The sequence below is a fragment of the Adelges cooleyi genome, unplaced genomic scaffold (genome assembly GCF_023614345.1).
Source record: "Adelges cooleyi isolate 19-005CV unplaced genomic scaffold, UGA_ACOO_1.1 ACOO_flye_CR_arks_rails_tigmint_CR_PRNA_384, whole genome shotgun sequence".
Taxonomy (NCBI): domain Eukaryota; kingdom Metazoa; phylum Arthropoda; class Insecta; order Hemiptera; family Adelgidae; genus Adelges; species Adelges cooleyi.
In genome coordinates, this window is record NW_026096061.1 from 494761 (window position 1) to 511760 (window position 17000).

A 17000-nucleotide genomic window follows, 5' to 3' on the forward strand; every position below is an offset into this window, starting at 1 on the left:
CTTGGACAGAGTTTGATGCAAGCGGTAAATGATAACAGAAGACAAAAATGGAAATCACTAGTGGAAAACATGGACATGACCCGAAACAGCAAAAAAGCTTGGAATACCTTAAAACAGTTAAACGGGGATACAAAAGCCATTAGACAACGTAGTAATGTAACAGCAAATCAAGTCGCACATGTCCTTCTCAAAAATGGTAAACCTGAAAACAAAACAAAAAAGAATACAAACGCCCAGGGACAAAGAAAATGAAAGATCACTTATCCAAGCAGACTTTAGCAAAGAAGAACTAATACATGCAATAAAACAGATAAAAGAAGGTAAAGCACCCGGAATGGATGAAATACAAACAGAAATAATAAAACGCTTTGGAAAAAATACACAGGAATGGATATTGAAGTTTTTTAACGAATGCCGTAAAACAGCAAGAATCCCAAAACAATGGCTAAAGGCAAAAGTGATAGCACTATTAAAACCTGAGAAACTACCAAACGATCCAAAAAATTTCAGACTAATATCGTTACTATGTCATATGTATAAGCTGTATGAAAGATTAATTTTGAACAAAATAGCCCGAGTCATAGAAGAAAACCTAATTAAAAATCAAGCTGGGTTTCGACCAGGGAAATCCTGCACTAGCCAGATATTGAACCTAACACAGACCATCGAAGATGGTTTTGAAACAAAAAAAATAACCGGAGCCGTGTTCATAGATTTGACTGCAGCATATGACACTGTTAATCATAACCTCTTACTGGACAAAGTATATAAAATAACTAAGGACTACCACCTGACGAAAGTAATTGAGTCAATGAATAGAAATAGAAGATTCCATGTAAGACTACAAGACCAAAAAAGCCGATGGAGAAATTTAAAAAATGGCCTCCCGCAAGGTAGTGTTCTCGCACCAATACTTTTTAATGTATACACGAATGACCAGCCCATATTGGAAAATACTCGTCATTTCCTATACGCCGACGATCTAGCGATAACTGCACAAGGAAATACATTTAGTGAAGTTGAACAAACACTCACACTTGCGCTGATGAAATTGAATAGCTACTATATACAGAACTCACTAAAACCCAACCCTGCAAAAACGCAAGTAAGTGCATTCCACCTTAACAATAAGCAGGCAAAAAAGGAACTCAAAATACAATGGCGGGACATCAATCTTGAACATACACCTACGTACCTAGGAGTCATATTAGATAGGACATTAACCTTCAAAAGTAACTGCGAAAAAATCAAAATGAAAGTCACAACACGAAACAACCTAATAAGGAAACTAACCGGAACAACGTGGGGCGCTAACCCCCAGTTGCTAAGAACCACAGCACTCGCCTTATGCTATTCAGCCGGAGAGTATGCATGTCCAGTATGGAGTAGATCGTGCCATGCGAAAAAGGTAGATATAGCTTTAAATGAAACATGCCGCCTAATAACTGGATGCTTAAAACCCACACCCATACCTTTGGTACAAGTTCTAGCTGGCATAGCACCCCCCGATATTAGAAGAAGCGTGGCCAGTGATGCTCAAAAAACAGCCCAGGCAAATGATGAAAGACACCCACTCCATGGACACCAACCGGCCCCAAGCAGACTGAAATCGAGGAAAAACTTTCTGAAATCAACTACGGAGATCGCAACATCACTTGAGCATGAACGACATCGAAGATGGATAGCTCTGAACCTAACAAATAATTTTAAAATAAGGCCAATGGAAAAACATCCACCCGGATATCGCAACGAATGGAACACCTGGAAAACACTCAATAGATTGAGAGTAGGTGTTGCCCGAACAAAGAAAAATCTACGTAAGTGGGGATACGATACGGGAACCGTAGACTGCGACTGTGGAAGTGAACAAACAGAACAACATATTCTAGTGTGCCCCCTAAACCCAGTGCCATGCACACCTGAAGATCTGGCGAATGCAACGGACGCGGCTATACAAGTAGCCAATCAATGGAGTAAAAAAAGATTATAACAAAACAAAGCATCTATTTTATAGCCTGGACACGACAAGAAGAAGAACACATCTCTTTTTGGTATACACGTAGACAATAGACATTATTTTTAACGGTTCTAATGACTTTTAGTTGTATTATTTGTCTTAGCATAACAAAAGAGTGAGTTGGTTTTTCACGCAATACTGTCGTCTAATATGCGGCGCACAAATCTATTTCATTTAGACATTTCGGTTTTAGTTATAGAATAGGCAGAGCGTATTCGTGTTGTATAGTATCGAATCTGCCGCTTAAACGATTAAGTATGGGGAAAAATGTCATTATTAAGTTTTTAATTTCGTCAGCCGTTATATGCATAAAAAACGATACGAGGTGTAATGGCGAACTCTCAGCGGCTGAACAAAATCATGTTAACTTTATTAGTAGACGACAGCATTGGGAAGAGATGTGGTTTCTTAGGGTCAAAACTTCCGGTTCGTGGACAGGTAAACATATATTATTCAAACCGGGTCCCGATTTCGGGCCATTGGAAAGATTGAAAACTTTGCCTTACATGATGGGTTGCGGTTACGGGCAGAAATTGAACGACTTTCTCAGATTAACGGCTTACACGATGGATGAGTGTAACGGAATTCGACAAAAGTTTGTCGCTGAAGACTGTTGGAGTAAGCTAAGAACTAGTGTCGAAACAGGTGCGTCCGTCATGTCCAACTTGTTGGGCATATTCAGGTTACTCCATTCTTTTGACTCGAGTGTCGTTCCAAGTCCATTTTACGAACCAATGGAAATAATACAACTATGTCTCCAGATGCAAGGGCTTACCTGGCCTGTCATGTCCGTTGCAAATTCGTTGGAGACCCTTTTAAACACTGACTGCTATCCTGCACACAGTGTCGTCAATACCGAGGTGTTAGTGGCTGAATATAGAAACTTAACTACCATCATGAACCTCTACGATTTTTATGTAAGCACACTGAATTCTTATTCTGGATATATACGCGAGCACTTGCGCCAACTTGGTTTTCAATACAACGCGATTACAAAAGTAGCTACCTATACTACTCCTAACCTAAACGAATAATATCTTTAAATTCAGTAATGAAGAAACGCAGACTAGATAACATTTTTGTTTTTCAAATAACAACTGGAATCGGATTAAAAGTTTGATGAAATATGTCATGTTAATGTGTTATAACTTACAAGTTACAATTCGTTTTATATTTTTTTTCTTCAATAGTTTTTTATTTGTTGTGATAATTATTTTTAGGTATTTTAGTTTCAATGTGTTCAAAAAAAAAATTAATAAAAATAAAGAGTGTAATTAATTTAAGATTAAACAAACTTAAACCCCGAATTAAATAAAATAACTGTTATTTTTAATTGTCTATGATTGTGTCCGAACTAAGGGAAGATAATTTTTTTCGTTTTATATTTAACAGAGTATTACATTATATATGGTATATATATATATATATATATATATATATATATATATATATATATATATATATATATATATATATATATTATGTTTAAATTTGTATAAATGAGGACTATTGTATAATTTCTTTAAAATCAACTGCTTTACAGCTTCGCACCGAAGGTAAAATAAAAATATTTCTATATTATATGTAACATGTGTAATTAATGCTTACAATGTTCTGGTTTCTTTTTTGGTACAAAAACTAGGTAGTAATTATCTATGAAATCCCAATCATCTTGGTTGTCACCCATGTACCCGTAATAAGCATCCTCTGAAATAAGTTCATGTGTGTAACCGGTTTTCATGCCGATCCAGTTTTTACAATTCTCGAATGCCTTTTCTATTGTCTGAAAATTGTTAATCAACACAAAGATAATTCCATTACATATCTGATTATACAATTTTAAGACTCATAGACTAAATATACTTTTTTATGTTTGTTTAAGGTTAAATAAGAAAGTAATTTGTTTTCCGTAGTGTTTTTATCCCCTCTAAAACAAATGTTTTTTATAACTACTTTTGTAACTTAAATGGTAATGAAATATATTTTCTATTTAACTTTTTATATTAAGCATATTTTACGAAAAATTAATATCACATTATATAAAAACAATAACAAAAAAAAGTTCAGCTACTTACTAAAACCAAATGAGATATTGAGTGAATCACGATAAAACGATCAACTCGTATAAATAAATGTATACATTTGAATTATGTTTTTTTTTTTTGGGGGGGGGGGGGATAGGAAAACAAAATTTAGTATTCAAATTAATAATTTATATTTAAGTTAATCTAAACATTATTATACATACGACACAACACGTATACTTAAATTTAAAAAATAAATGATTAATTATGTTTGGATTTACGGATACTAATAGTTAATATTATTAAATCAAAGAGAGATAGATCTCAATATTTAGTAATTTATAAAGTAGTAAAATGTATACATCTTTTGGGTTAACCAGAATTTAATGAATTTTACTCGAATGATTAAGTTACGGTTTCTAACTTTAATCTAATACATCAAAACATTTGTGTGACAAACAAGATAACAATTTTATTTTGATTACAAATATTTATGACAAGAATTCTATTTGAGAGTCTTTTAGCTAAAATAATAATGGTTTCCTAAATAAGAATAAAAGTATGAATTACTATCCTATCCTCCAGTTCTTCGTCTTCAGTTTTCAGTTCGGGTGCATCTGGATGTGTTGCTTTACGTTTACGTTCCTCATTCATACAGCTAACCGCTAGGATAAGCAATAGAAACGAAAGAGAGAACTTTAAAAACATTGTGCTAGTCTGTAGTGTAATATCTGAAGTTAAACTGCGAGACAAAACGAATGAATTTCACCGTCTTTAAACGCCAGTTTTATAAAGAATATAAAAAAAAAATTCTACGAGTATATAAGTGTATAAAATATGATATCTACTGAATTTTTTAGACTTGGCATTATTATATAAATTGCATATTTGCACAAATATGTAAATAAGTACACGAGTGTATCTGTTGTAGTAAAAACCATACTAACATACCGATGTTTTTAGCAAGGTGTATAAGTGTTTTATCTTAAATTTTACAGAAAATTGGCATATCTGTTACATTTTTTTTAGTTACTGATTATAAAAAAGGTTCATCTTTGAACTATATACCACTCAAACGCTTTATCATTTTTTCGCCATAAATAAACAAATAATTTTGTACATTTATTAGAATAATATTACTGAGGACACTTTTTTTTTATAGACTATCATATCATTTGCCCTTTGTTAATACTGATAAAAAATTCACTCTTATTTTCCCAGTACAGAGAAAAATAAATTTCTAAAAATTCAGTTAGTAAATATGTATTGTAATTTTCCGAAAGGACGAAAATGAAAATTATTCCACCTAAAAGAGGTATTATATTTGCAACGATGTGTTATTATTTATTTTTTTGTAACTGCACCCACGATATCTTTTCAACTTCTGAACCGATTGCTTTGTTTGTGTATCAACTCTATTGTATAGAAATCATATCTGAAATGTACTTAATTTGGCCGAAATCTAAAATTGTTAGCTGTGAGCACTGAACTTCCCTTACTTACACACTTTTATAATAAAGGTAGCTAAGAAATTACTCATTAAAATATAATTACGTTATTCAGAAAATAGTTTTGGTAAAATTAAATAATTAAATGTATTGTAACAACTAACTCCACAGTATATTATTTTCTACCTCTATATATGATGATAACTTTTGCCCATTGTGAAAAAATACACACTCTCAGTATAGACAAAAAAAAAATGTCCAAAAATTCAGTAAGTAATTATGTATTGTACTTTACTGTACTGCTGAAATTATATTGTTTTTATAGTGGTGTGTTTTTTTTTTTTTGTTTAAATTTGTGTCCGGACGAAGGAGCAGTAGGTTTATTTATATTACAGCTTTATGAAATTCCAATCTTCTGCTTTGTAGCCCATGTACGAGTAATAATAAAAAACTGCAAGACACCCACCTGTCCTTTCGTAACTTAAGCCTACCCATTTTATAGCATTCTTGAACGCCTCATCAAAACGCTGCTACCTTGGCAAGACGGCGATAGTACGAGACCTGTGCCGTACCGAGTCGATGACTTTGATACAGTGCAATAAGATACGCTGTATGCAGTGTGGGCTACGTGCAAGGTGTCATCCAAAAACTAAAAGTTTACCGAAAACTTTTATGTGACATTTATGTAGATATTAAAAAAGTGAAAAGCTTATATTAGCAGTTAGAACTTTAATTTAGCAGTTTTGAAGAAACTTTTTTAATTAACAAATTTTATTTGAAAAATCTTCGTGAAAACCGGTCGGATAGAGTCGACATTTTTAAAGAATATTAATTAGGTATGCCTCTATCCAGAAAATGCTTTAGAGCCAATTTTGTTTTGTTTTTTAATTTTTTTTAAAGATATCATTCAAGTTTTTGCAATAAATCGACATTTTATTTCGTACATTTATTAGAATAATATTTTCGAGGATACTTTTTTTTTATCAGAATATCATAACTTTTGCCCGTGTTAATAATGATAAAAAATCCACACTAACACTTTTCCAGAACATACAACAACAAAAATGTCTAAACACTATAAACACTACCTACAGACCTCATTTACTCACTTTTATTTTGAAAGGTATCTAAGAATTCTCTCAAATGCACTGACTTATTAATTAACTAATTTATCCAGAAAATAATTTTAAAAAATTGTGGAAAATTGAGATTATATTATATATAAAAACACTATGAAAAATTTTCAACCGTTTAGATTAGACAAAATCAATATTTCGTTGCTAACCCAAAATGAACACTTGGTTTGTGACAATGGTAACCACGGTACTCGAATGGTAGGTGATGATTAATTTTATGTTGTGGCCAAAAGTTTTTTAATAATAATTGCCCGTAATCAATTTATTGGCAAAACATTCACTTGGCTAGTTATTTTGAATCAATTCATTAACCATTCGTTTGAGTTTGTTCGTTGTGAAAACAACAAAATATTTAACATCCCTTTCCCTACCCCAACCCCATTACAATTACCATTGTAACCCATATCTCTTATCTCTTATCTTATCAGATAAATCAGCAGATTTTTTCGTTATGATAACCGGTGTCGATTTTCCGTGTGTGTGCCATAGCAAAGACATAATATTGTCAAAAATTATCAACATCTAAATTGTAATGACTAACCTCACTATAGACTATATTCAAACGAGCTGCTTTATTTATCATGATTTAGAAATGAGTAGATTATATTTTGTAAATTTTGAGGCAGAGCATCAGTGAGAGGAATCCAACATTTGGCTGTTTTATAATTTAAAAGAAAACGGTAACGTAATGAGTTGTATTAACCATGATGTAGTTGTTGTACTTAATAATGCTACAACTATTGACTTTTTGCACAAATTTGTTCCTTTTTAAATTAATACTAAGATAATTGTAGTCATTTTTTTTCTTATAAATTAAAATAATATTGTACAAATAGCAAGTAATAAGTGTTTATTTGTAAAGAAACAGACTTTGGAGTTATTAAAGTTGTAATGACATATTGTATTTTTGAAATTTTTTTTAATAACACTTAGAGATTTTAAAAAAATCAAAATAACATAAAGTATTAGTTTACTCAGACATGACATCTCCGTCTGGATCAACTCCAAATTCTAAAGCATCCACTGGGTTACCATTTACGTCCTTTTTTTTCACTGCGGCTGCTCTTTCTTCAGCGACAATTTTAACTGGTTTGCCTGATATTTGGCAATGCTTGATAAAAAGATTAGTAAATAATTCTAAGTCTATGAAATCTAAAACAAAAAATTTGAATTAAAATACAATTAATATACAGGGTGATTCTTTCGTCATGAAACACTCAATATCTCAAAGGGTTTTTAGTAATAAATTAAAATTTTTATTTATCCGAAACTGGTTATCGACCAGTCAACAATTTAAGTACATTGTTCTCAATTTAAAAATAAAATAAAATGTATACGTTACCATTTAAGTTTCAAAAGTTGCTAACAAAAATACTAAGTTGGGAGGGGGGGTAAAAAAAAAAATTGAAATATTAAGATCACGTCATAGTATAAAAACAATATGAAAAAAACATTTTAAATTCTTATTAAACCCTATGAGATATTGAGCGGTTCATGATAAAAAAATCACTCTGTAAAATATTATATGCCGTTGTCGATAAAACAATTTATTTTAGCTTCGATATGGAGCTGAAAAAGTTTTGTTTTTATAATGTTTTTTTATTGGTCTAAAATTGTGTTCGAACTAAGGAAAGGCAATTTTTGTTTTGTTGAATATTTAATAGAATGTTACATTATATATGATATTTTATTTTCGGTCACTTTTATGCCTTCCGTACGGTAATTGTTCAACGATTTTAAGATGCATACACTGTTTGATAACATGGAATAATTATTGAGTTATGTTGTAAAAAACAGTATAAATGGTATATATATATATATATATATATATATGTTTAAATTTGTATAAATGCGGACTATTGTATAATTTTCTTAAAATCAACTGCCTTACAGTTTCGCACCGAAGGTAAAAAAAATTATTCTATAATATATGTTACATGTGTAGTTAATGCTTACAATGTTCTTTCTCTTTTGGTACAAAAACTAGATAGTAATTTTCTATGAAATCCCAATCATTTTGGTTGTCACCCATATATCTGTAATAAACATGTTCTGAAATATTTTCATGTATGTAACCGTTTTTCAAGCTCATCCATTTTATACAATTCTCGAATGCCTTTTCTATTGTCTGAAAATTGTTAATCAACACAAAGATAATTCCATAAAAAACTGATTATATAATTTTAAGACGCATAGACTAAATATACTTTTTTATGTTTGTTAAAGGCTTAATAAGAATTTGCAATTTGTTTTCCATAGTGTTTTTATCTCCCACCAAAACTATTTTTTTTGATAACAACTTTTAAAACTTAAATGTAATATATTTTATATTTAACTTTTTAAATAAAGGATATTTTACGGAAAATTTACATCACATTATATAAAAACAATAACAAAAAAAAGTTCAGCTACTAACTAAACCTAATGAGATATTGAGTGGTTCACGATAAAATGATCACCTTGTATAAATTTGATTTATGTTTTTTTTTGGGGGGATAGGAGAACCAAATTTAGTAACCAAATTAATAATTTATGTATAAGTAAATCTAAACATTACTATACAGGGTGATTCATTAAGGATAAGACACTCATTTTCTCGGAATCTATAAATATTTTGAACAATATTTTTTTCCAAGATTTTTTGGTATTCATTGTGCTATATTTTTCAATATTTTGAAAATTTTTATCACCAATCTTTGAAGGCCAACAAGAGGGATATTAGTTTTTTTTTTGAAGGCAACATATATTTTTAATTACATACATTTGTAGACATTTTTTGGCCTTTAAAGATTGGGGATACAAATTTTCAAAATATTGAAAAATATAGCACAATGTATACCAAAAAATCTTGGAAAAAAATATTGTTCAAAATATTAATAGATTCCGAGAAAATGATTGTCTTATCCTTAATGAATCACCCTGTATATACGACACAATACGTATACTAAAATTAAAAAAAAATTCTTTTATTTTAAATAAATGATTAATTATGTTCGGATTTACGGATACTAATAGTTAATATTATTAAATCAAAGAGAGATAGATCTCAATATTTAGTCATTTGAAAAGTAATAAAATTTATACATTTTTTGAGTTAAACATATATAATGATTAATGAATTTTACTCGAATGATTAAGTTACGATTCTAACTTTAATCTAATACATCAAAACATTTGTGTGACAAACAAGATTAAAATTTTATTTTGATTACATATATTTATGACAAGAATTTTATTCGAGAGTCCTTAAGCTAAAATAATAATGGTTTCCTAAATAAGAATAAAAAAATATAAATTACCCTCTTATCTTCCAGTTGTTGTTCTTCAGTTCTCAGTTCGGGTGCATCTGGATGTGTTGCTTTACGTTTACGTTCCTCATTCATACAGCTAACCGCTAGGATAAGCAATAGAAACGAAAGAGAGAACTTTAAAAACATTGTGCTAGTCTGTAGTGTAATATCTAAAGTTAAACTGCGAGACAAAACGAATGAATTTCACTGTCTTTAAACGCCAGTTTTATAAAGAATATAAAAAAAAAATTCTACGAGTATATAAGTGTATAAAATATGATATCTACTGAATTTTTTAGACTTAGCATTATTATGTAAATTGTATATTTGCACAAATATGTAAATAAGTACACGAGTGTATCTGTTGTAGTAAAAACCATACTAACATACCGATGTTTTTAGCAAGGTTTATAAGTGTTTTTTCTTAAATTTTACAGAAAATTGGCATATCTGTTACATTTTTTTTAGTTACTGATTATAAAAAAGGTTCATCTTTGAACTATATACCGCTCAAACGCTTTATCATTTTTTCGCCATAAATAAAAAAATAACAATTATTAGAATAATATTACTGAGGACACTTTATTTTTATAGACTATCATAGCATTTGCCCTTTGCTAATACTGATAAAAAATTCACTCTTATTTTCCCAGTACAGAGAAAAATAAATTTCTAAAAATTCAGTTGGTAAATATGTATTGTAATTTTCCGAAAGGACGAAAATGAAAATTATTCCACCTTAAAGAGGAATTATATTTGCAACGATGTGTTATAATTTATTTTTTTGCCATTGCATTTGCCATGCCATTGAATATTATAACTATAAATCTCTGGGTTTCAATATGTATTTTAAATGTGTAGTAAAATATCAGCTATACATTGTCATACATTAGTAACTAGTGCTATACATTCTCTGGGTAATTATTCGTTATTTTGTTTAACCTTGACGTATTGCACTTCAATAACACACTTTAGTGTATTTTTTATATTGATTAGTATTGTTTTAGAAGTTTGTTAAAATAATTTACAATTTTTGAGAACAAATCCATATTGACCTAACCGAAACAATGGCGTTCATATTATAAATTATAATCTGAAACGTATTATCGCTTATAGAGTTATATTATTCCATTTCGTTCTCATAATTTCTGTCGTATTACAGTTATCAAATACATAATATTTTAATTCTATGAAATATACAAATAACATAATTATAATTTGTATAAGCTGACAATATATTTACGCTAATTATTTGATTTGCGGTTAAACCCAAAAAAATGCAAATAATGTCAATAACTACCCACTTATTATTATTTTTAGTCAAACCAACTTTTTAGTGTTTTTACTCATTATATTAGCTAATCAATCATATCTGTATGCATATCTGTTACATTTTTTTTAGTTACTGATTATAAAAAAGGTTCATCTTTTAACAATATACCGCTCAAATTTCAACGTGAACGGGCCGGGGGCGGACAATAATAGGCCACTTACCCGGTTACCAATTGCTTTACACTTACCGATCAGTGCTGTGTGGGTAGTGGGGTAAATAGTCTCACTGGAAGTGTGAGGGATCGCCTACGCAAGACCAGTGAGCTATGTGGTGCAAAAGTGTGTTTAGTGTGTATAGTGTGAATGTGTAGGAAACTTAAAACTATAACTAAAAACTAAATAAATAAAACTCAAACTCGATGATAATAATAATAATAATAATATTCAATAAAATGCTATAATAAGTGGTAATAAATAAATAATTAGCCCTTTTGGCTCAAGATACAATTGTGAATAAAATTCACAAACACAAATAAATAATTAGTATAAAAAAAAAGATTGGTAAACTAAAAGGAATTAATTGCCCTTTTGGCACAATAATAAATTAATCTGGTCTGTGAATAATAATTCACAAACACAAATAAATAATTAATATAGTAATGACTAGATTAAAAGGTAAAGTTAAGTGAGTGCTTAAAGCTTATGACGTTAAAAGTATTTTGATAACTAAGGTGGTTATTAGAACAACAAAAATTATTCACAAATACAAATATTGATTATTGACTAGATTGAACCCTTATGGCTAACTAGCAATATAGATGGTACGATTAACCTTATGTCTATCGCCCTAACTCGTATTTAGTAAATGAGATCAAAATATGTTCTAATAATTCACAGTAGTTAACTAAAATACAAATAAAACAAACTCAATAAAATATGGTATAAATAAAAAGTACTCACAAACCGAAGAACTGCAAACCGCTGGCCAGGGCTGCTACCTAAACCTAAATAATACTAGACACAAAGTAAAGTGAACAACAAAAAAAAAACAAATATTAAAATAGTTTTTTGTCCTTATGACAACTCAATAATGCCCTTATGGCTTAAAAATACAATAATAAACAATCTTTTGTCCTTAAGACAATGATAATAAAAAATCACAGTGCCCTTATGGCTTAAAAATACAATAATAAACAATCTTTTGTCCTTAAGACAATAATAATAAAAAATCACAGTGCCCTTATGGCTTAAAAATACTATAATAACACTTAAAACTAAAAAACACTGAAGAAAAACACACAAAAAAGTCTAGATTAATATTATATACTTTAAATTCACAAGAAAGCAACAAGTGCACTACTAACACTGATAATACGGGCGTGGCACATTTGTTTACATAGTATAACCCGGTGCGTATATGTGTGTGTGTGTGTGTGTGTGTGAACAGCTGACCGGTAGTATTGCCAGTATAGATCGTGCGGAGTAGGGCGGAGTGGTGTGGACGGCCGCGACAACCAAGATAAGAGGGCATCTGTATCATTGGCGATAACCGGCATAGAATTGCGCTCCATTACCTGTTATAGCCTCAACACAACGCTTTATCATTTTTTCGCCATAAATAAACAAATCATTTTGTACAGTTATTAGAATAATATTACTGAGGACACTTTTTTTTTATAGGCTATCATATCATTTGCCCTTTGTTATAACTAATAAAAAATCCACTCTTATTTTCCCAGTACAGAGAAAAATAAATTTCTAAAAATTCAGTTAGTAAATATGTACTGTAATTTTCCGAAAGGACGAAAATGAAAATTATTCCACCTAAAAGAGGTATTATATTTGCAACGATGTGTTATTATTTATTTTTTTGTAACTGCACCCACGATATCTTTTCAACTCTGTTTTTATACAATGTGATCTCAATTTTTCACAATTTTTTTTGTTTTTACCCCCTCCCAAATTAGTTTTTTGAGAGCAACTATTAAAACTTAAATGGTAACGTATATATTTTATTAACTTTTTAATTGAGAACAATGGACTTTAAATTTTGACTGGTCGATAACCAGTTTCGGATAACTATTTTTGAAGTTATTGAAGTTTCAAGTTTAGGGTAGGAGGAACGGTGGACTGTAGTATTATTTTTATCTGCGCGCATTTCTCAACCGCACTCCTTCTCCCATCTTAACTTTAAAACTCTTATAACTTTAAAAAAAAGTTATCCGAAACGGGTTATCGACCAGTCAAAATGTAATGTAATTATTGAAGTCAAATCGAATGTTTTCGTCATAGTTAAAAGATGGAATGAGTACGCTTTAGAATAATTGCAATTTTGTAGTTTTTTTTTTTTTTAAAACATTTTTGGTTATCATATTCTACAATATTATAAAAATACTAAACAATAACCTTTTTTTTTCTATTATTTTCAACAAGCCTATCAACTTTTAAAAACTTAAATAGTAACTTGTGTACATATTTAATTTACTATTTAAACTAATAATAATTTTCTGAATAGTATACGGGTCGATAACCAGTTTTGGCTAATTACTTTGGGAGTTATTAAACATTAAAATTTAGGACGGGAGGAAGGGTGGAGTGAAATATAATTTTTTCTGATGGCACTACGCTTTTGTAAAAATACTGTGCGTTGAAAAAAAAAATAGAAAAGGTAAATGTTTAGTAATAGTTTTATAATATTGTATAATAACACCAACTTAAGTGTCTCCAATTATTATAAAAGCTACAAAAATGCTATTATTTTAAGTGAAGTCCTTAATGAATCAATTAATCTTCTAGTGTATTTTGATTTATCGAAAATAGTAGAACAACAGGTTTTTGTAATATACTCGAAGGTACACGTGTATTAATATTGGGTGTTTGCTTTACAGCGATTTATCATTTTGTTTTCTTTATCGATGCGCAAAATGTAGTCATAAGAAACCAATTTAGCAAAATAACGACCGAAAAGGCATAACAATTTTCCTAAGGGTCTAAAAAGTTCCTTTAGTTCCCAACGTGCAAATTGTAAAATTTATTATCTACATTTCCTTTTTTTATGTAATGGTAAATCATATCAAAATTGTCTTTATCATAATTTAATATGTAGATGAAAAAAAAGGGTTAAATACCCTCGTGTACGGCCAGGCATGGATTGACGTTTAACCTGACCAACGGTTCTGTAATAAATTTCTTGTTTTGTTCGGTTAAAAAAAAACTATAATACTGCTACAGTTTTTTATACTTAGGCATGATAAATCAAGACTTTATCATTTCGATTTGAGGCGTTTTAACTTTTAATATAATAATACCTAATTCTCTATCGGATAACACTGGTGAAATAATATCAAACTGTCACATTTTGTCTTGTAGCAATATATTAATTTAAAAAGAAAAACAAAATTGCCATGTTTCTCATTACGGCTTATAAAATATTTAAAATGGTAAACTGGCATAACAAACAAATTTGGCAGTTTGGTTTGTTAAAACCTATTGCTAAATAGCCATAACCTCAAATTAGGGTGTCTGGCTGAGATCTGACTAAATGCCTTGAAAATAAAATAACAAGCACCGGATACCAAAAATAATTGAAATTAAAGCTTTAAAAATTAAAATTAACCATTTGGGAGCAGGTTCTATCTTTAAGTTGTATTTCCTCAGAACTTGAGTTGTAGCAGTCTTGCTCCAAGGGTGCAACATGATTCCTACTAATTATATGCAATAGTTATAGGTTAATTATAAGTGCATTGTCTTTACAGTGCTTTTATCAATATCAATTTTTATTTTCAATATATAAATTGTACTACCGGCCGTAATATCACGTTGACAATTTTGTACATTTTTTTCCAAAGTGATTTTATCAACCAGCAATTGTTTTTGTGATTGGTTTGCATTGTGAATGAGCTTTAGAGACTGGAATAATGCTATTGTCTTAAATTTCGTTTTCTTCCTCTAATCCTAATTCATTTTTATCACAATTGTTGCTATTTAAGTACTTTTTTTAAACACTATGGACATTTTAAAAGTAACAGTATTTGCTTTGTTTGATTTTCAAACCTCCAAAAACAAAATTTAGGACAAAATGATCCTAATTATAGTTTTTTTTATATTTTCAATTAAATTCCTCCCGTTTTTCCAGAAACTCGCAGAACATAATTACAGTGATAAATATCCAGTTATTGTCTGGTATATATGAATGTTATGTTTAGAAAGGTTCAAGAAATTTGTTTTTTTTGCCTGCACAAGAAAAGTAGGTACATCTCGGCGAAAACAAGTATTTTTTGGCTAGTATTCTTCATTATCTATTTAAATAACTCTACAAGCTAAACTATTTTTTTTTAATTAAGCATAACTCAATACATTTTTCTTCTAATTACTGGCGTTTAGAAGCATATGAACAGATTTTCAAAATCGATTACAGCTATAGTTCAGTTTTGACTAATTAAAAAAAAAAGTGGTTTTTCCTTGGTGTTCTAAAAGTTTTTCCTACAATGAGGCCTTACGGGGTCACATACAATTTTCTTAAAAATTCGTAGTGAATCTTTGTTTTATTATTGTTTTTTTAAACCAAGCTAAAGGGAGAAATTTCGTGTTTACGGTTGGAAGTTTGTAGCTTGCAATGAGTAAAGGTGAATCAACAGTCAACAGCCGGTGTCTGAGACATATTTGCATTATGATGTAGGTTTTTTTTGTGTCTGTACATGCGTTGTAACTTTTTTATTACTGAACCAATTCCTTTGAGTAGCAACTCTATAAATCGCAAACGTTATCTAGTTGGCTACTTTAAGGGAGTAAAAATTGAAAAAGTTCACAAAATACCATACTAGTTTTTAAGTTTCAACTTTTACTGGCTATAATTTCGAGAAAAATGGTCGAATCGAGTTGAAATTTTTAGAGACGAATTGAGATTTAAATTTAAGTTGAACCCATTTCCCACCTCCTTGCGGCGGGATGCAAGTTGTTTTTTGGGTTTTTAGGACTTTTTAGTCGAAAGTTTGTTTGGAGTTAGCACTCTTATGTACACATAACATGTAAATCTTAAAAAAAAAAAATTATCAAATCATGCCAATATTTTTATGGATACTCCTTAGACTGGCCCCAGTAAGTTTTGAGTGCTCAAATACCAGTTTAAGGTTTTTATAAATTTTTTAAAAAGTGAATTTATCACATTCAATCAGCTCGTCCCAACTCGAGTCCCGACCCAAATTGTAATGGATTTTTCCTTTGAGAATATCCGTCGATAGCCATACTTAAGTTTACTTTAAGTTTATTATATCCAATTGGACAACATTTTTAAGTTTTGACGATTTGCTATGACCTTCGAATTTTCGACGTAGAATGTAACGCTATGATGTGCGCAGAAAAAAAAAATTGAAATTCGAACATTGACAATTTTTTATATTGTTTTTGGCGTTCGATCGACGTATTTTTCTGCATGAACATTTAGCGATGGCAAAAAAAAATGACTGATACATTTTCATGTGTGCACAAGTGTATGTTTTTCGAAAATATTTTCGATTTCTGATAACCTTAGCACTTTCTATGTAAAAAGTTTCATCGACAAAATCGCACAAGGAAAACCCCGAAATTTCTACCACCCTCCCTCCTTCTGGGAAAAAGGCTGAAAATTTAAAAAAAATTTGTTGGTGCAATTTTAAGATTTAACAACTAAAAAGTCTAACTAATCCCAAATTTGTGTGGAATTTAAACCGTTTCCGATAGAAAATCTAGAATTTTTTTCTTTATTTCACTTTTCGAAGCAAAGATTTAGGGATTTAGGTAGGGAAAATTAGACCTATGGTATATTGGAACTATAA

At 30.0% G+C, this 17000-nt stretch overlaps 1 protein-coding gene across 1 annotated transcript; it reads right to left on the reverse strand.

Moving 5' to 3' along the window:
• Window positions 1-7595: 7595 nt before the first annotated feature.
• Window positions 7596-10077, reverse strand: LOC126841484 (uncharacterized). Its single transcript, XM_050577983.1, has 3 exons — window positions 9925-10077; window positions 8582-8753; window positions 7596-7777 (listed from the first exon to the last, which is right to left on the reverse strand). Exons 1-3 carry the CDS (start codon window positions 10060-10062, stop codon window positions 7596-7598), a joined length of 492 nt encoding a protein of 163 aa, XP_050433940.1. The 5' UTR covers window positions 10063-10077.
• Between the last annotated feature and the right edge of the window lie 6923 nt (window positions 10078-17000).